Source organism: Perca fluviatilis, chromosome 23 (assembly GCF_010015445.1).
Source record: "Perca fluviatilis chromosome 23, GENO_Pfluv_1.0, whole genome shotgun sequence".
Classification (NCBI taxonomy): domain Eukaryota; kingdom Metazoa; phylum Chordata; class Actinopteri; order Perciformes; family Percidae; genus Perca; species Perca fluviatilis.
In genome coordinates this window covers 16,262,672-16,280,071 of record NC_053134.1, presented here as the reverse complement: position 1 = coordinate 16,280,071, position 17,400 = coordinate 16,262,672, and the positions used below count along the sequence as shown (strand labels likewise).

Below are 17,400 nucleotides of genomic sequence, written 5' to 3'. Positions count from 1 at the left end.
CAGTGCTTTCAGGTGAATTAGAATAAACAGTAATAGAGGAACAGCCAATGTATTTGCTGTTCCAGTCTCTTTGCTAAGATGCAACTTGGGCTATAAAAGCACATTTATTCCCCCAAATAAATTGCAGGCAAGCGTCAGGCACATCACTTTGCCTGTATTAGGAGGTAATGCCCCATGACAGGCTGTAATTACCCACAGACGAGATACTCAGCTGTAGAGAAACAGGAAAAAAGACAGGCAGTAGAGAACGTGTGTGCGGTTGTACGTAAGAATGCATTTGAGTTGATGGGTTTGTTTGAGAGTGTGTGCGGCAGGCTCTGACTCAGCACATCCTCATGGGCCTCAGAGGCGGCTGACTCTTTTATTACCTAATCCAGTTTAGGAGATGAATCCGGCCCGTAATCTAATATAACTGTTATATACATGAATCCCTGACTTTAGCTATAACCACAGCTTGCAGGCAGGGTATGCAGCAATGAAAATAATGCCCACACAAGTCAGCATTTATCTCTTTTTCACTAATTGCCACTGTGAATACTCATTTTATAGCTCATACCTGCAGTTTGACATTTACAGCACCTAAGCACAGCAAGTTAAGAATGGTGAAAGGTTGCTCTGGTTCATGCCATTTTTCTCTTCTGCTCTCCCTGTTACGTGTTATAAATAAAAGCCGATATGAAATGTTGCTTCGAATGTCAGCTCTCGTCTTTCCAAAGTCTCCCCCAAACCTTGCTCTGTGCCTAATAGCAGCCTTCAGGCATGAGCCAGGCCACAGCCCTGCTTTCTGAGACCCAGCAGCGCCTCGGACACACGTCCAGCCAGGCATCGGGACTAACCGAGGTGAAAGTTCAATGAACAAATCCCTCAGAGATAGTGTGCCACGTATCGTTTCATTTTCCCTTCACACTCAGCTCACACTCCTAATATTTGCCAGGCAATGCTAGCGTTTCTACAGCCAGCCATGTTAAATGAGCCTGACTGATTGTCTAGCACCATATCTTGCTTCCTCCTTTTTATCCCCTGTTTTTCTCTTCCATTTCCATGTACTGTTATCAAACTTGTTTGTATCTATATTCCCTCCTCATACAACTACATACATCAGACAGCAATGTTTAAATCGGTTTAGTATCCAAGTTTAGTTTTGAAATTGTCAAGCATAACTTCAATGAGGCACAGGGGGAATTAACGTGGAAAATGCCACTTGACCTAGGGCTGGGCGATATGGCCAACGTTTTCTATCCTGATATAGGTCATTTCATCTTGATAACCACATATATATATATCACGATGTAGCATTTTTTCTGCTAATTCAATAAAGTATATATAAAATAACCACATGGTAAAGGCTTTTTTGTAAACTCCTGTGTGAATTAAAAACTTGACAAATGAAAAGTACAGAGTATTTTCCCCATTTTATTAAGAACTTAATTGCAAAATGAACATCTGGTTTTTTCGACATCAAGGATAGAAACTATATTGAAAAATATATACAATAGAATTTTAATACATTTGACAATATATATATCGTCATACAGCCCAGCCCTAACTTGACCTCTTGGAAAAGTCACAGTGACACACACTTTAAGGCAGCAATCCACTCCAGAGTTTAGGGTTGTGTGGGAGAGGGATCCAACACAGCTAATAAAGTAGGAAATAAAGGATGGTCAATATGACTTCTTAAGGTCAGTGCACCAATAAAAAGCATTGGCTGCTTCTTGATTTGTCGTTTTGCATGACACATCACTTTTTCACAGCGTGGCAAGGACAACTTTGTTTGTACAGAGCACTGTAATGACTTCTTCGACTTGAATTAATTTGCACAATAAAGGGCCTGTGTCTAGAGATTACACACTGCCTCACAGCAGATGCATCTGTCTTGGTTCAATTCAGGAATAAATGCATATCTGAAATGTTTTAAAGTGACGAGGAAAAGATCCCACAGCAAGAGTGGCAGGTTGCCCTCGTTGTTAGACAGTTCCGTAAGCAGAGGGTCACAGAGTTCAGCCCCACAACAGTCAATGTTTTTGTCTATCCTGTTGAAAGACTTTAGGAAGACACTGAGCCCATCTCTGCTCACACGGTGAAAGTGTAAGCTGAATCCCCAGATGTAAGTAAGAGGCAAATATATATATATAATTAGGGCATCCCCATCAAAGATGATCCCACATCCATCCTTTAGGCACTTTAAGGCACTATCATATTGAAAAAAAATTACATGAAACCAGAAAGAAATAATTATGATAATGGAAAAAATAGTATTCAAAAACACAATATCACACAGTCCCAAAACAAAAACACACAATTTGGTCTTTTACCTCATCATATTTGAAGAATCTATAGGTGTGTGCTTCATATGGATTCATCCACTGTTATTGTGGAATATTTTACCATTAAAAGAAGTTATTTTATTTATTTCTTCACTCCCTCTTTTTGGGTTATACAATATAATATAATATAATATAATATTGAGCTGGTGTTTTGCTATCAAATTACCAGCACAACTGCTCTGCATTATAGCAATTAAACATGCAGAAATACATATGGGATGAGTTGAACCTGTGTGCATGTTTGTGTGGAGCATTATTTTTCCTTTCTATAAACGTATGTACCTACGCAGAAAAACAAACTACCAGAGTCAAAATGTACATGTCAACTTCCCTTATTATCTAAGAGTGCACCAGTTTAATGCCCTGGCCAGTGTCCAGTACAGCTGGTGGGAACCAAGCTAGTTTACATCTCCTGAAGCAGCGCAGAAACACACTACATAACCAGAACAGGTTGAGGCCACAGCACCAGTTGGAGAGGTGCACCATGGGATATGTAGCCTTTGGAAAGTGTGTCTTCCAATGCTTGGCCACATCACTTCCGGTGGGCAGGTGAAGCGTGTAGTCACTCCAGCGCTTGGACACGCCGTATGCGGCCGTCACAGTCCTTCCCTTTTCTGACCACTGGGTGTCGCTGTCTGGGTTGCAGTTGAACTCCACCCATTCGGAAGTGAAGTCCCCGAGGAGGGGGGTGTCTCCAGCCTCTGGGTCCACCCGGGTGGAGGACAGCTCAGCGCCCTGCACGGCTACATAGATGCCATCCACCCTGCGTATCTCCTTCACCCAGGGGAGGGAGTTTTCAGTATCCAAGACGAGGATGAGACGGGAGAAGTGGCCGGCGTTCTTCTCCTTCCACAACTCCAGCAACTGTGCCATGTGGAGGCTCTCACCTCCTGCAGGAGAGGAGGTTAGATAGTGAGATGGGAGAAGGGAGTGATAGAAAGAGGAATAGAAAAAGGCAAGTGCAGTGAGGTAGTGTTTGCGGGACAAAAAGAGAGGGGAAAAGGAAGGGAGATAATGATAAATCATTGTTCAAGTCCATGCTGTATCCCTATGTTTTGTACTGTATATTAAAAGGTCTTTTTGAACTACATATTTGCATTTTTATGTTTTTAAATAAAACTAAAACTCTTCACCAAACTTGCTTATAGAGATTATAGCTGGTGGTTATAGGGTTACGGTCGTGTTCAAGGACATTTCAGCAGGACACAGGCTGTTGATGGACACAGTGGCTTTGCAGGGATCAAACCTGTCAACTTTCACTTGCGGGACTGTCCGTCTAACTGCTGTCATCCCAACCACACACATTGCACAAAGATGCTGTTATCCAGATGGCAGATCCAAAGTACAAAGATCAGAGCCGTGGTATCTCGCCAACAGATGTACCGAAATTATTTCCTTTACCTCAAAATGATCATTTACTGCAAAGAAAAGTGCAAGGTAAGTAAATAAGAGCGGATGAGAAAAATGACTCATACTCTTGGCCACAGAGCAACTCCACCAAGCACTGATTTATATTTGGAGATGAAAATGGGCTCCTTCCACATGCCTAAAAATCTACAACAAGCCTATTCAGTGACACCCCTGTCACATTACTAAATGGCATGTATCCACTGTAATAAACAGAGTAAAGACAAACTTCTTTCATGGATGACTGTATAATTTACAGTCTGGATTTCTGCCTAAACAAGCCCCCTTTTTCAAAAAGCACGCAATTATTCACCGAACACGTCCCTTAAGGATGGGGACACAGGAAGTGATTATCTTTTCAATGGGGATTTTTCTTCTTCTTGTTCGCAGCAGCACGCAGAGATAATGTGTCAAGTCATCGCTGAACAGAGGCGCTGGTGCTGACACGGTGTTAACCTTTTGTGATTCTCATTTCTGCGGAGGGAATGCTCGTGTCACAGCAGACCGTCTGAAACTTTCACAGAATCTTCTCTACTGGAACAAAAACTTCTGTGCCGAGTCCTTCACAGCAATTTTGACTCTTTTGGCTTACTCGTCTGATCTGTGCAAATCGGACTCTGATTGACAGAGAGGAGGGGAAACGAAAAGAATGGAAATCAGACTGTAATGCAAATTCAGTTTGCAGGGAGAATACAAGATCTACATAATGCCACCCGGCAGCAGCTCTGCAGTAAATACATCTTTTGTGTTAAATGTTTGTTGTATGGAACTCTGAGTCAAGTCTTTAGTGGATTACAAACTGTTAATTTGTGATAGCTACAAGCCAACTTTGAAGAGATTAAACTGATATACAACTCGCTGTTCATTGTGATGATTGACAGTGGCAAATTTAATCTTTCTGAAGTTTACAAATACAGTTTTCACTTGAGGCAACGGAGTGGCTCTCGTCCTGCAGGGAAGCTTTCATAGATACATCTGCTGTGAAAGAATACAACAGCAAAAGCTAAAATAAAATTATTTTTGATCTACATGAAAGTTAAAGTCACTGTGCTCATCTCCTTTAGTGAATCAAGATACTCGGAACATTCAATGTTCAATAATAAATCATGATGCATATTAATAAAGCAGTGGCTTTTAGACAGCTGTTATCGTGTAAAAAAATACCTTTTTTGTCTGATGTAACTCCACAGCTCTGTCCGATGAACTCAACTCCCCCTTCATGGACACCACCAGTCACATCCAAAATGTGTTCATTTAGATTCATTTTAAACTGGATGTTATTAACATTGTTCGTTATGCAAAAGTGGTCATGGTACAATATTTCTTCATTCAATTGAACGGTCAATGTTTAGGTCAGGTTTGTTCAAATTTGCATTTGCTTTTTTACTAGCACTTGGGGTGACAGCAGGTAGACATTTCAGCCATTTATCCATTATTTTATTTTACACGATTTCAACTTTACAACCGTTTTATTTGTAACTTTAGGCTAACTTTAGACTTCTCTACTTCTTTTCACACACTCTCGATCTCAACATATTATGTTGAGCTGTTGCACCTCACTTAATATGTTAATATATATATTTTAATCAAAGCTACAATCTATCTTCTACATACTCTCTGTACTGCAGAAGTTCCCCCTGCAGTAAAAGTACCCCTGTTTGGCAATCCCTGTAATAATAGGTCAACTCTACTGGTGGTAGAAATGGAGTTTGGAAGAGTAGAATGTAAGACTATTGTAATCTCATGTTACGTATTGCTGTATGCACTTTAATGTTAGGCACATTGAGTTTATCTGGAATGAAAATGCTATGTAAATAAAATTGCCTTGCCTAGAATGATAAGCACATGGTGGTATTGCAGTCAAATGGAAAAAATAGCTGAAATAAGCATGAAGATTACCAGTCTATGTTTCAAGATTGCATCCCTAATACATTCACAGAAATTAAATGAGCGAATAAGAGAGAGGATTTAACTGTGAAGGGAAAGGGAAAGAAAAAAAAATTACTTTACCGGCCAGCGCCCAAGCCCCAGTGCCTTTGTGCGTGTGCCCACTGTAGAAAATCAGATAGGTGTCATGACGGGGCCCGTCTGCTGTACGAAGCTCCAGAAAGTTGCGTAGCTTTGACTGCACGGCCTCCAGCGTGACACCACTGGTGGAGTAGTCACAACCAAACGTCTGGATCATGTGGTGGGAGAAGAGGCGCTGCACGTTGTTCAGCATACCTGTTGAGCGCAGGTTCAGCTGTTGTACCTGCTCAGGTGGTAGGAGCGTGGGCTGGCCATCAGCACTGGATGGAAGAGAGAGATGAGAGCATGTGAGAAAAAAACAAAACATTCTTTTAAATCTACTCTGAGGGAGATCAAGTTAGGTGGCTTGTCAGAAGCGGAGAGACAGGGCGAGCAAACGAGAGATGAACGAGTGAGAAGTTGATAGTTTGACACACCGGGGAGAGGAGAGAGCAGAGGATGAGAGGAGGAGTAGCAGTCTGCATCACCGGGGAGAGAGGAGACAGAGGGCAGATGATGAGAAGAGATCGGGAAAAGGAGATGGAAAGAGTGGGAGAGGTGGATCACTGTTTAAGGAAATGACATTGGCCTCAGGGATGTAAAGGAAGTCAAGAATGAAAGGAAAGTCAGAAAATTAAAGCAGGGTGTCAAGAAAATGAGAATGGGAACTGAGGTTGTTGAGGGCAAAGTGATTTTATAAAAGTGTGTGTGACTGATAATAACAAGTGGATGATAACTAGAGGGGGCACCCACAAAGTCAAGGCTAGCAGCTACTCGGTGCAGCCACATTTCCTTTCTATCTCTGGACTTGATGTTATTCATGGCCAATCAGATGGCAAAGCCATACTTCACTCTTATAGACATCTGCACGACACTGCTATCACATTATGCTGTGCACCCATTATCACCTTGAACCTCACGTTGAGGAGGAAAGGTCTCAATGCAGACACTCCTTGTGTTAAGCTAGCTTTCCATTTTATGTTCTTTTGTGTGCGTTTGGAAAGTAAGATAAACAAACAATCTTCTTCATATTTTGAAGTCAAGACAACATTTCTGGCATAACGTTAACGCTTGTTATAAAGATACACTAAACTTGGTCAGAAAATGATATGCTGCAACCTTTGCATGGCTTGCCAAGCTCACCGTTCACCTAAACCCATCTAATCTTTTCAGATCTCATCGCGCCCAGGGGAGTGAAGGCTTGTAGTTTGAGAATTCAAAACACATCTTCCCCTGTTACACTCTCTCTTTCATCCTTAAAAAATAAAAATAAAACATCCTCTCCTTTTCTCCACATCTCTCTCAGAAATCCACCCCTCCTTCACAATTCCTCACCTTCCTTTGCTCCTTTTAGTTGTTTTTTTTTTTTTACCACCACCCCTCCTTACTGTTTACAATCTCAGCCCTCTCCTTGTGTTTTCTCCCCGTCACCCTCCCAGTTTTACCCTACGTGCCTCCCCTTCACCCCTATCTCTCCAATCTCCCTGTGGGGCTCTTGTCATAGTGAAAACATGATCTGCAGCCATCAAACAGCCCATTATACACTGCTGCATTCTCATCAGGCTCTCAGTCCTCCCTATGGACCCTGCACATAAAGTCTTGCATACAGAGCATCTACAGCTCCAATAGGACATGGGCTTGCATCCCAAATCACCTGGAGTTAAACACTAAGACTGGCATCCCCTCTGAATGGAAAATCTAACGTTCAGCTAAAAGGTTCAATATACAGAGTGGTCATAAACATAAAAACCTGCCCAAAATCTTCAGGGGCCAGATTTAAAGACCTCCGAGGGGCTCTCGAAGATGGAGACACTAATGTATAACTGATGGCTAGCTCTCGCTGTTTAGGAGGAAACGTGTCGGCATCATCAAAACTACCTAGTCTATTTCAAAAAACGCTTGTCCAACTAAGAGGGCACTGGGAGAGGCAGCAGAAGCAGAAGCAGCAGCAGCTAATGGCTAACTGCTCCAGCTGAACAACTTAGTATGCTGCGGAGAGAGCACTGGAATAATCCCTTAAGGGCCCAAACATTAGCGGCATGTTTATGCATAGTTATTGGCCTATTTATCCAGTTGGTTTTGTGTTAACTGAGGTGGGAGTTGGAATGAGTGATCATATTTAGCAGCGCCTGTGATGCCATGAAAGGCTTCGACTTGGGGCAAGGGCGGTCCAGTGTGTGTTTATGTTAGTAAAGGAGATAAGATAGATAAGATAAGTGAGGTGTGTTTTGCTGCTATATAGTCTATTTGTGTTATGATTGTGTTGAGTTGTTATACTTGTGACAGAGACCTAAAACAAAAAATATAAAACATTCAACAGATCTGAAAATTTTACTAATTTAGTCAATAGACAGTAGTGCTGAAAATATGAATAGACAGATTCATTAGTTGATTGACATTATTATATTATTATTATTATTATTATTATTATTATTATTATTATTATTATTATTATAAATTATGATAAATCGATTAATCTTTAAAGTATTTTTTGCAGCAAAAAAACAACATTTTCTTGATTATTTGTGGGCATTTGTCTTTCCTTTGTGTTATCTAATAGCAAACTGTATATACTTGGGTTTTGGACTTTTGTGCAGACAGGACAGAACCTTGGGCTTTATGGAATAGTGACAGGCATTTTCCACTATTTTCTGACATTTTACAGACAAGAGAGAAAAATTATTTTTTAATCAGAAGATCACTTGACATGAAAAATAATTGTTCGTTGCAGCCCTAATTGACAGAAAATTAAATTACAACAATTTTGATAATTGATCGTTTAAGTCATTTATCAAGCAAAAATGTCAAACCTTTTTACCTTTCAAATGAAAGGATTTTATTTTCTATTTATCTGTTTATTTTTGTGGTTCTCAAGCTTTTGGGGGGGCTTTTTGCCTTCAATATAAAGTAGAGAGATAGTGGATGGCATTTAACAAAGATTCCTAGTCAGACTCCAACCAGAGATGTTGCGAATACATAGACAGCGTTTTAAAGTCCTAGGCCAACAGACCCTCCTTGCTTTTCTTTGAGTTGTGTCATTATAAATTTTATATCTTTGGGTTTTTGACTGTTAGACAAAACAAGCAATTTAAAGATGTAACCTTGAGCATGAGAAATTGTGGTGTTCACTGCTACTGCTACTTTCAGTTAAAGTCTGTGCAAGTTTGTCTGTGTACGTCTGTATGCATCTCTATATTGCTGTGTCTCCGTTCAGTACCTGCAGTAAGCAGTAGGTATTACCAGGGCGTAGCCAACACAAGTTCCCCCAAGGCAGCTGCCCAGCTCGTGGAACAAGCCGTGAGTCAGAGACTCCAAAGGCAGCACCACCAGCAGAGCACTGAGAAAAAGGCCGTTGGAGGGCTGCAAAAAGCAAAAGAACCAGAGTCACTTTCATTCATCACTTACAGCTTGTTTTGAAGCAATCAGACCCAGCTAATTGGTGGTGACACTTAGCAAGACAGTTATACAATACGGAACTAACACAGTGTTATTGTCGCAGGACAAAACATGACAGGATCTAACTAAATGGAGACACAAAGCAGCAGCCTAAACATACATCACACGGATCAGTTCAAAACAGAATATCTACTGCAGAGTATGAGCCTGCACTTTGTGGGTTGCCTTGGGTCGGTAGAATAAAACTATTATAATTCTGTCATCTACTTAAAGTGTCTTTTCTCTAGATTTTTAAGCTTAAAAAACAACCACAACCACACACCCACACCTTTTCAATATAACACAATCCAGTAGTGGTTCTCACAGATTGAGAATTGATTTGCAGTAGTCGACCCCAAGCTATGGGAGTCGGGGGATATTTATGAGCAGCTCCGCACTTAACAGCGTTGCATTCACAAGCTGACTCCCGGTTAGAAAGGTTGTTTCTATGCAATTGCACAAAGGCACTATTCCGCTCTTCAGTTGCTCTACAGTGATGCACTCAAATGTACTTCTTTGTACACAGATTTTTTAAAGATATAATACATACAATATTAGCAATAACAACTTCTATATAAATTCAATGTAAATGGGTGGATCCAATGTAACACAACCAACTATTGTATGTCCTTAAACATTTGCATGGAGTTGAATCAACACCTCTCTGACTATGGTTAGTTCCAAAGTCTGTATTTATTATTTGGTGTGTGTGTAAGTTAAGTAGATTTAGGTGGTTGACCATATATAATACTGTATTTCAACAGCACGGGCAAATAAAAAGATACACAACATCAGAAACCACACAGTAACTGTCTCATATGCGAGTGCAGACAGCTCCCACTTTTCAACAATGTGCAGATCTTAAATTAGGACTCAGGCCCATGAGACTCTTACAAGGTAAACGTCTAATAAGGCTAAATAAGTTATTGCTGCTCTTTATGCAAGTAGATAGGGATATTAAAGTGCTAATTAAATTGGTTCTGCATGATAGCAGAAGTGCCTCCGCTTAGGGAGCAACTACTAACTACACACCGCCACTAGCATCCCTCTACAGAGTTTATAACATGGGTGTATGATATGTTTATAGAGGCCTTGTAATCAAACTCAAGTGCTGCAAAGTGAGGTAGAGTTAGAGCAGGACTCTTGCCATCATAAGACATTTTCTATGTAATTCTTATATGACTATGATGATGCTTGCATAAAGAGAACCAATAGGACAGTGAATGCCTTTTCATCTTTAGATGCTTTGCAAACTTGGCTATAATAGTTTCTAAATTTCTGATGAGTTTAAGTAGCAGTAACCTCTTTAGTGTCTCCTACCTGCCAGGACACAGCCCCCAGTATGACCGTTGACAGCATACTAAAGAACACCAGCCGTTCTGAAATAAGGCAGAAGTGTCGGATGCCCCTGGAAGCCATGACTTTGTCGAGACTCCGGCTACTGGATCGCTGGGCCCGCCAGGCCTTCTGACATTCACTCAACTTGGTGTGGAAGCCCCATATTGTCATCAGCAGAATTATGTGGCAGATGAACCAGAAAAGGCCAAACAGGCAGAAGCCCGGGATCACCAGATACCAGAGCTCCAAGTGGCCAAGCTAAGTAAGGCAAGGGAAAAATGTCATTAAACACAGCCTTACAATTAAAAATAGAAAGAAATACAAAACACTGTATCGACATTCAGAAATACTGTTTCAAAAGTCAGACAGAAGCCCCTAAAGACTTACATAATGGAAATGTCAATTTTTTGCTTGAGTGTACCTTTAAGGCAGCCAGGACAAAAAAGGCCAGCTCAGTCAGACTCAGGGGCAGCAGGGACAGCATCCTCCACACCCTCCCCATGGAGAGCACTGGTATCCAGCGCTCGCTGGGCCCCAGCACACTGAAGTAAACATCTAGCACAGGCTCGCACAGCAGCCTGCCCATGTAGCAGCCTAAAGCATAAGGGTTGGCTGTAATGCCTAAGGCCTGGAAAAACACAAGAGAAGTAACTAAGGCAAAACTGACAAGGTTAGGCAAGGCCAGGAGGGATTTCATCCTTAGGTCCACAATGAGAGCCCCTAGGGCCACCACCAAGCCTATTATGGCCACTGACTTGTGAAGAAGCATGGTAGTGCTGGCAATGCTAAATCCCAGGAGCTCCAGTAGCTCAGTTGCTGTTATCAAGGTGGGTTTGTAACGGATGGAGCTGCATATTCGCTCAGTTAAAGCCCATACTGCTTTCATGATTACGCTGGCTAACAGGAGATAGTTGGCGACCAGTTCCTTGACATTTAAATTCAAGGCGGGGCTGTTGAGGAAGCACTGAAGGCCGAGCAAAAAGCCAAACCACAAATGGAACAAGCTGAGACTGGCCTTCTCCATAGCAAAGTAGTAATGGAGGATGCTGGCTATCCCCATGACAAAGAGGCCCAGGATGAAGATGACCAGAATCATTGGTTCACTTGTCACCTCCCAGCGTACGTACATGCCAACGCATACCGCCACCAGGAGGTTGACGCTGGACAGGTAACCCAGGCAACGCACTGATGTAAACATGTCCACCTCCTTGGGTCCATCGACTGTCAGCTCCTCTTCCTCTTCTTCCCGAGCCATGGCTGATTTGTAAAAAAGCTTAACAAAATACAGTCAACTTCTTCCAGTCACCTTCTCTAGACTTAGACACTTTTGCAAATGGAGGACTACGCCTCTAGATGACAGTCTCCAAAATCAGCCCCTGTGAACAATTCAAAAAGGTAGAGTTACTCAAGTAACAGTGTGTCCATTAATCACCCAAACCAAACTATATATGTTACACTTTTAGCTACTTAGCTTAGGGCTGGGCGATAGGGAGAAAATCAAATATCACAATATTCTTGACCAAATACCTCAATATCGATATTGCAGCGATATTCTAGGGTTGACAATTGGTGCTTTAACAAAAATATCTTCACACTTAGATTTTAGATAAATAATCATCAGTAATGTGGACATAATGTCTAAGTGGGGACAAGGCAAATAATAGAACAGCTAGAACAGTCTGGTAAGTTCAGAAAAGTACATCCCTTTACTGTAATGCAGCCTGTAAAACCAGGAAAAGACAACACTTAGCTAGCTATGTCATATCAGGATATTACAATATCGAAAACCTAAGACAATATCTAGTCTCATATCAGGATATCAATATAGCTAATATAGATATATTGCCCAGCCATAACTTAGCTCCAGACGAATTTGAGTTAATGCTGGTGTGAGCTTCATTCTTGTTTTATAACCGGTTTTTACGTTATTTAGAAATTTCTGACCTTATAAAATGGCTTAATAGGAGGATACAAATGGGCTAAGGTTATAGTATGATTTATAATTATAATTATAATAACAATGGCTAAAACAAAATACACAGCAAAACAGTCGAAATAAACTTATAAAATTGCTTAGCAACGTATCAACCGAATGAAACATCGGCCCTGCTGTCAGTGTGTGACGATGTGGCAAATCGGGAACTTTGCTAACTTGCATAGCCTCCCTGCTGACTTTTCGTTAACGGTTAGCTAGCTAACTTGCCGGTTCACGTGTTAATGCTGTGTCTTTAACTGTCAAAAGAACAAGTAGAAGCCCATGCACAAACGTCCAAGTGAGAACTTTCTAAATGAACAGTAGGTAATGTGTTTATCGTCAAAATGTTGCTTACATGTTGTTTGTTTGGATGACAGCAGCTATGCTTCCGGATTCCAAAGTACGGCGTCTCGCAAGTGTCAAAACACTCAAGCATCGCTTTTCAGGCTGGGAATATCGACGTAATTATAAACACGAATCACCGAAAACTCAACTTGACATCAAGCAGTAAAAACACAAAAAGCGTTACCTCGGTCCAACATTAATGCGGTACGGTTTAAAATTAAAGTCTTATTTCTTTTGATGAGGCTTCCTTCAGTTTTATAACATCCTGCTTTGTTGATTTCAGGTGAAGAAAGTAGCCTATGCTGTATGAACAATAATCAGAATAGCTTATTGCTATATTTCACAATACTGTATCTGCTTAGGTGTAAAGTCACATAGGTATGATGTTCATGGAATATGTGATGATAAACTGCAGCTGACATTCTGCTAATGTACTTGAAAATCACACTTTAATTGCTTTACATTTTTAATTTGCATTTGTTAAAAAACTCTATACAGATTTATATGAAAAATAAAATTATATTGGTATTAAATTGGCAGGCACAATAATAATATCTTTAAACATAAAAATAATCATATTTCTTTCACCTTGTCATTTTGCAAGAGCTAACTTCTAATAGCAAAGGCATTATTTTTTACATGTTTGATAGATTGTGAAAAGTTCATCACTGTATTTGCTGTTTAGTGGGAAAAAAATCCTGTTCTTCAGCTGATGAAAAGCCACACGGAGATGAATGACAGAAGGGAACTTAAAGTAAGCCTATCGCTTGGACTCTTCAGAAGAGGTAATCATCTATCTGGGAAAGTCACCGGACGCCACAATCTTCTGAACATAGTCATACTGAGAAATACAGAGAGAGTTGTGTGGAGCTGATAGTCTTTATTAGCTTTGTAGCAACTCATTTGAGAATGCCTTGAATATAACAGACGTTCACTAATATTAAAAAGGTATTGAACTAAAGCTTAAAGGCTTTTAAAAATTTGTTAACAGCAGATATTGTTACTCATCATTGCAGGAAATGCACATGTGGAACTAACTAACAATAACAAGGGCTCTGCTCTTTTGAGGTTTCCCAGTGAGCCAGCATGCACACCAGAACCCTAAATCTTGCCTCATTGTAAGAAATAATCAATGGTATTGATTACACCTGTGCTTTTTCTGCTGTGACATGTCAAAATGTCTTTGACAAAGGCACAATGATGTTAATGGTAAAGACCATCAAGCTCTGGACAGATTGCAAAAAAAACACAAAATTGTCATCAATCATTTTCTTTTTATACACTGTTACTGGCTTTGATTGTGATATTTTTGATTAAAGAAAACTCATGATTTTACTAAGGAAATACAATATTCATGAATCAACATTTCAGAAATCTACAAAATAAGTCATAAATGCTGGCTGTTGGGTTACATGAGGAGCTTCAGTTTGACTACACTACTGATGTTTTTTTTTTTTTGGTAAAAATGAATTGCCTGAAATATATAGTTGATATAATCCCTGTTTTGAGTGGATGAAGCTTTAAAACACATTACATTATTATTATTATTATTATTAATATTATTATTATAAAAAAAACTCTAGTAGCATCTGGATGAACCAAATTGGCTCTGAAATTATCCGTTAAATGTTCACAATAGTAAAATTCCTGTTTGTGACCAGTGAAAAACCTTTTACTGATTCCAATCCTGCAACCCACACCACAAAAGTCTGTATCATGGGCTTTGTAGATTGAAATAAAGCCATTGGCCTCTTGGATCAGAAGCCTATTTACTGCATTACTGAGGAGAAGCCTGTTAAAAGGTTTATTTAGGATTTTCTACTGATGCAATGTGATAAATGTAACGATCAGGGGAATATCAAGAAGCAGGCTTACTCAATACCCTGAGGGTATACTAAAGCAACCCAATGCATGCATGTGTTTGCATTTTTTATGCTTGTGCTTTTCTAAGTGTGTGTGTGTGTATGTGCGTGCGCGTGTGTGTATGTGTGTGAGCGTGCTGCTTTGATCAGATGTTGACATAACTGGGAACACAGTGCTTTAGCCCCCTTGACTGCTTACGCTAACAGCCCTCTTTTCATACAATGTTTATGGCTGAGAATAAGATGTAAACACTGAAATGCACAATGATATACAATATATTTGTCCTGAGCAACAATCTTAAAGTTTTTATTTACCAGAAAAATGAAAATGAATCCATTTTGGATGGAGGATTCTCACTGAATATTGCTAACAATGCTAAAAGAGTAATGTGTTTTGTTTTTTTTGTCCAATAAAAGCTTGTATAAAATCAAGGCAGATCAAGAGCGGTGATGTTGTACAAGAAGGGCAGCAATTTCATTATGTAAAATTCACACTTCTTTGCTTCCCGTTCCTGTTTAGAAATGAATGTGTTTAACACAGAAATGGACAGAGAATGCAACAAATGGCAATAATACAAATGAGATGGTGCAACTCTTGCACTTCCTGGACAACAATGTCAGTTTCCTCTTGGGATTGGATTTTGTGGTGCAGCTACATACGTTTGTATGCCTGTAATGCTTTTAAAGAGAACAAGAGTAGAGCTGATTGATTGATCCTAATCCAATCCCTATTACAACTATGCAGGAGTATTACAGTACCGTGCCTGTTGGTAATGTGGAAATGTAGTTCCTTTGGTCCCAAGATTACAATAAATCTATTGATACACCAGTGCTGTGAACACACACCAAGAGTTGCAACTTTATTGCACAAAAGAAGAGGTCTACAGTATGTGTGTAAATTTATGTCCACTGAGATATAGAGCAGGTGGATAACATCACACTCACAAAGAGAAGGCAGCTACTTATAGAAGCTTTTAGTTGATGATAACCAAGAAGTCATTAGAGTTCTGTTAATTCCTTCCAACATCCATGTATTACCGGTAAAGAACAAGATAAGTTATACGAAGAATAAGTCATCACATTTATTTAATTAGGGCCCTAACGTTGCATTCATGCATAATTGAGGAATCCAGTGTTCAAATAATTTTCCAAAACTGTGGTGTGTGTGCAGGCCCGGTATACTGAGCTATCACTAAGGAGAAGGGCACACAGCCTGATCAGAGCTCATGAATGGTGCAGATCTCGAGAAGGTTAAAGCGCTGAAAGGTCTTCATAAATACACAAACACACATACAGAGAGGGAGAGGAAGAGAGAGAGTTACATTTAAAATGAGGAGGGTTACATAAGGATATGAGTGAGAGTAAGAGAGAGAGAGGAGTGGGATACAGGAGACTAAAGGAGACAGTTTCATCTGAATTATGCAGAGGCTACCTTCATTCTGATGTCAGACACACCTCCACATCACCTGCATGTGTCTGACTGTGCAACACTGGCAAATTCAAACACCACACACACACACACACACACACACACACACACACACACACACACACACACACACACACACACACACACACACACACACACACCATAACACACTATTGCCAGCCTGAATTATAAATATTAATTTACATTTGTATTCTAATGTCAAATCAGTATTCAGAAGCTGTTTGCTACTGTTTGGGTACGGAAAATACTTTTAAGGTTGAGGTTAGCGAAGGTTGAACACATGCACCACCCCAACCTCGACACCCTTAGTTGGTTCATTACATAGAGGACCCACTGCTTCCTGCATTTGGCACTGAATGTTGGCATCCAAAGCAAATCGCTTGCTGTAGAATCATCCAAGTACAAAGAGTCCTGTGCGAAAACATGAGCTGTGATTTGAAAAACCTTCAAAGAGGGGAGGACAAAATGAAAAAAATAAATCTATTTCTACTCTTTGGGTCACTTGGGATTTTTATCTATCAGACTTTGTAAGCATCACTGAGCAAATGTCTGAGATGTACTGTAGCCACCTAATTACACACTAGGTTTCTGTATCCTTCATCTCGACGGTGCATAGTTTGGTTCAGAGGAGTTGAGATAGAAGTCATTTTACATAAAAGAGTCATCTTTGAATGTAGGTCATACATTATAAGGTGCACCGGTTGGTTGGCCTCACGTCGTTTGCCAGTCCGGCGATGTGGTGCATCAGCGTCGTCCTTTATGTGCTGTTACAGTGCAAGACACACGGCCGCCAGGAGAGGTCTGTTCAAGCACAGTTTCATCTTCAGAGAAATCAATGTGGTGAAGCGCTGCACCCAAAGTGGATGTTAGGAGAGGCAGACAGCATCAGAAGCCTAAATCAAAAGCCGACCGGTGCTTACTATATCCATCAGGGCTGAAATGAATCTCGGAAATAAAGGCCTGTCACTTGAGTTTGACGGAAAGTAATGGGTAAAGAGGTTGATGAGGAAGAGACAGAAGTAATATAAGCAGATAAGGCTTGTTGACTTTTTCTTCTTCTGAAGGGGAAGCAAATATTCTTCCTTTTGAAACAGATTCAAAGATAAAGCTTTATCGGATGGTAGTGTCAAGGACATTATGACAGAGACAAGGAGAGAATAAGAACAAGACGAAAAAGGGTAATGCAGAAAAAAATTAAGAATATTATAGTAATGTTCGTAAGGGTCTGGGACTTTTTTTTCCTTCCTGGGAAGA

The 17,400-nt window shown here is 40.3% G+C and overlaps 1 protein-coding gene across 1 annotated transcript; it reads right to left on the bottom strand.

Moving 5' to 3' along the window:
• Window positions 1-1,116: 1,116 nt before the first annotated feature.
• tmem168a (transmembrane protein 168a) lies at window positions 1,117-12,936 on the bottom strand. Its single transcript, XM_039791860.1, has 6 exons — window positions 12,845-12,936; window positions 10,936-11,890; window positions 10,497-10,772; window positions 8,959-9,101; window positions 5,745-6,022; window positions 1,117-3,217 (listed from the first exon to the last, which is right to left on the bottom strand). Exons 2-6 carry the CDS (start codon window positions 11,767-11,769, stop codon window positions 2,667-2,669), a joined length of 2,082 nt encoding a protein of 693 aa, XP_039647794.1. The 5' UTR covers window positions 11,770-11,890; window positions 12,845-12,936; the 3' UTR covers window positions 1,117-2,666.
• Window positions 12,937-17,400: the final 4,464 nt, after the last annotated feature.

What these genes read in the sequence shown, in the direction of transcription:
- tmem168a (XM_039791860.1), bottom strand. Translation starts at nt 11,769, where the DNA reads ATGGCTCGGGAAGAAGAGGAAGAGGAGCTGACAGTCGATGGACCCAAG. An exon ending in TTGTCCTGGCTGCCTTAAAG is followed by an intron (nt 10,773 to 10,935) that starts GTACACTCAAGC and finishes TGCCTTACTTAG; the next exon opens with CTTGGCCACTTGGAGCTCTG. An exon ending in TGGGGCTTGGGCGCTGGCCG is followed by an intron (nt 3,218 to 5,744) that starts GTAAAGTAATTT and finishes CCTCTCCTGCAG; the next exon opens with GAGGTGAGAGCCTCCACATG.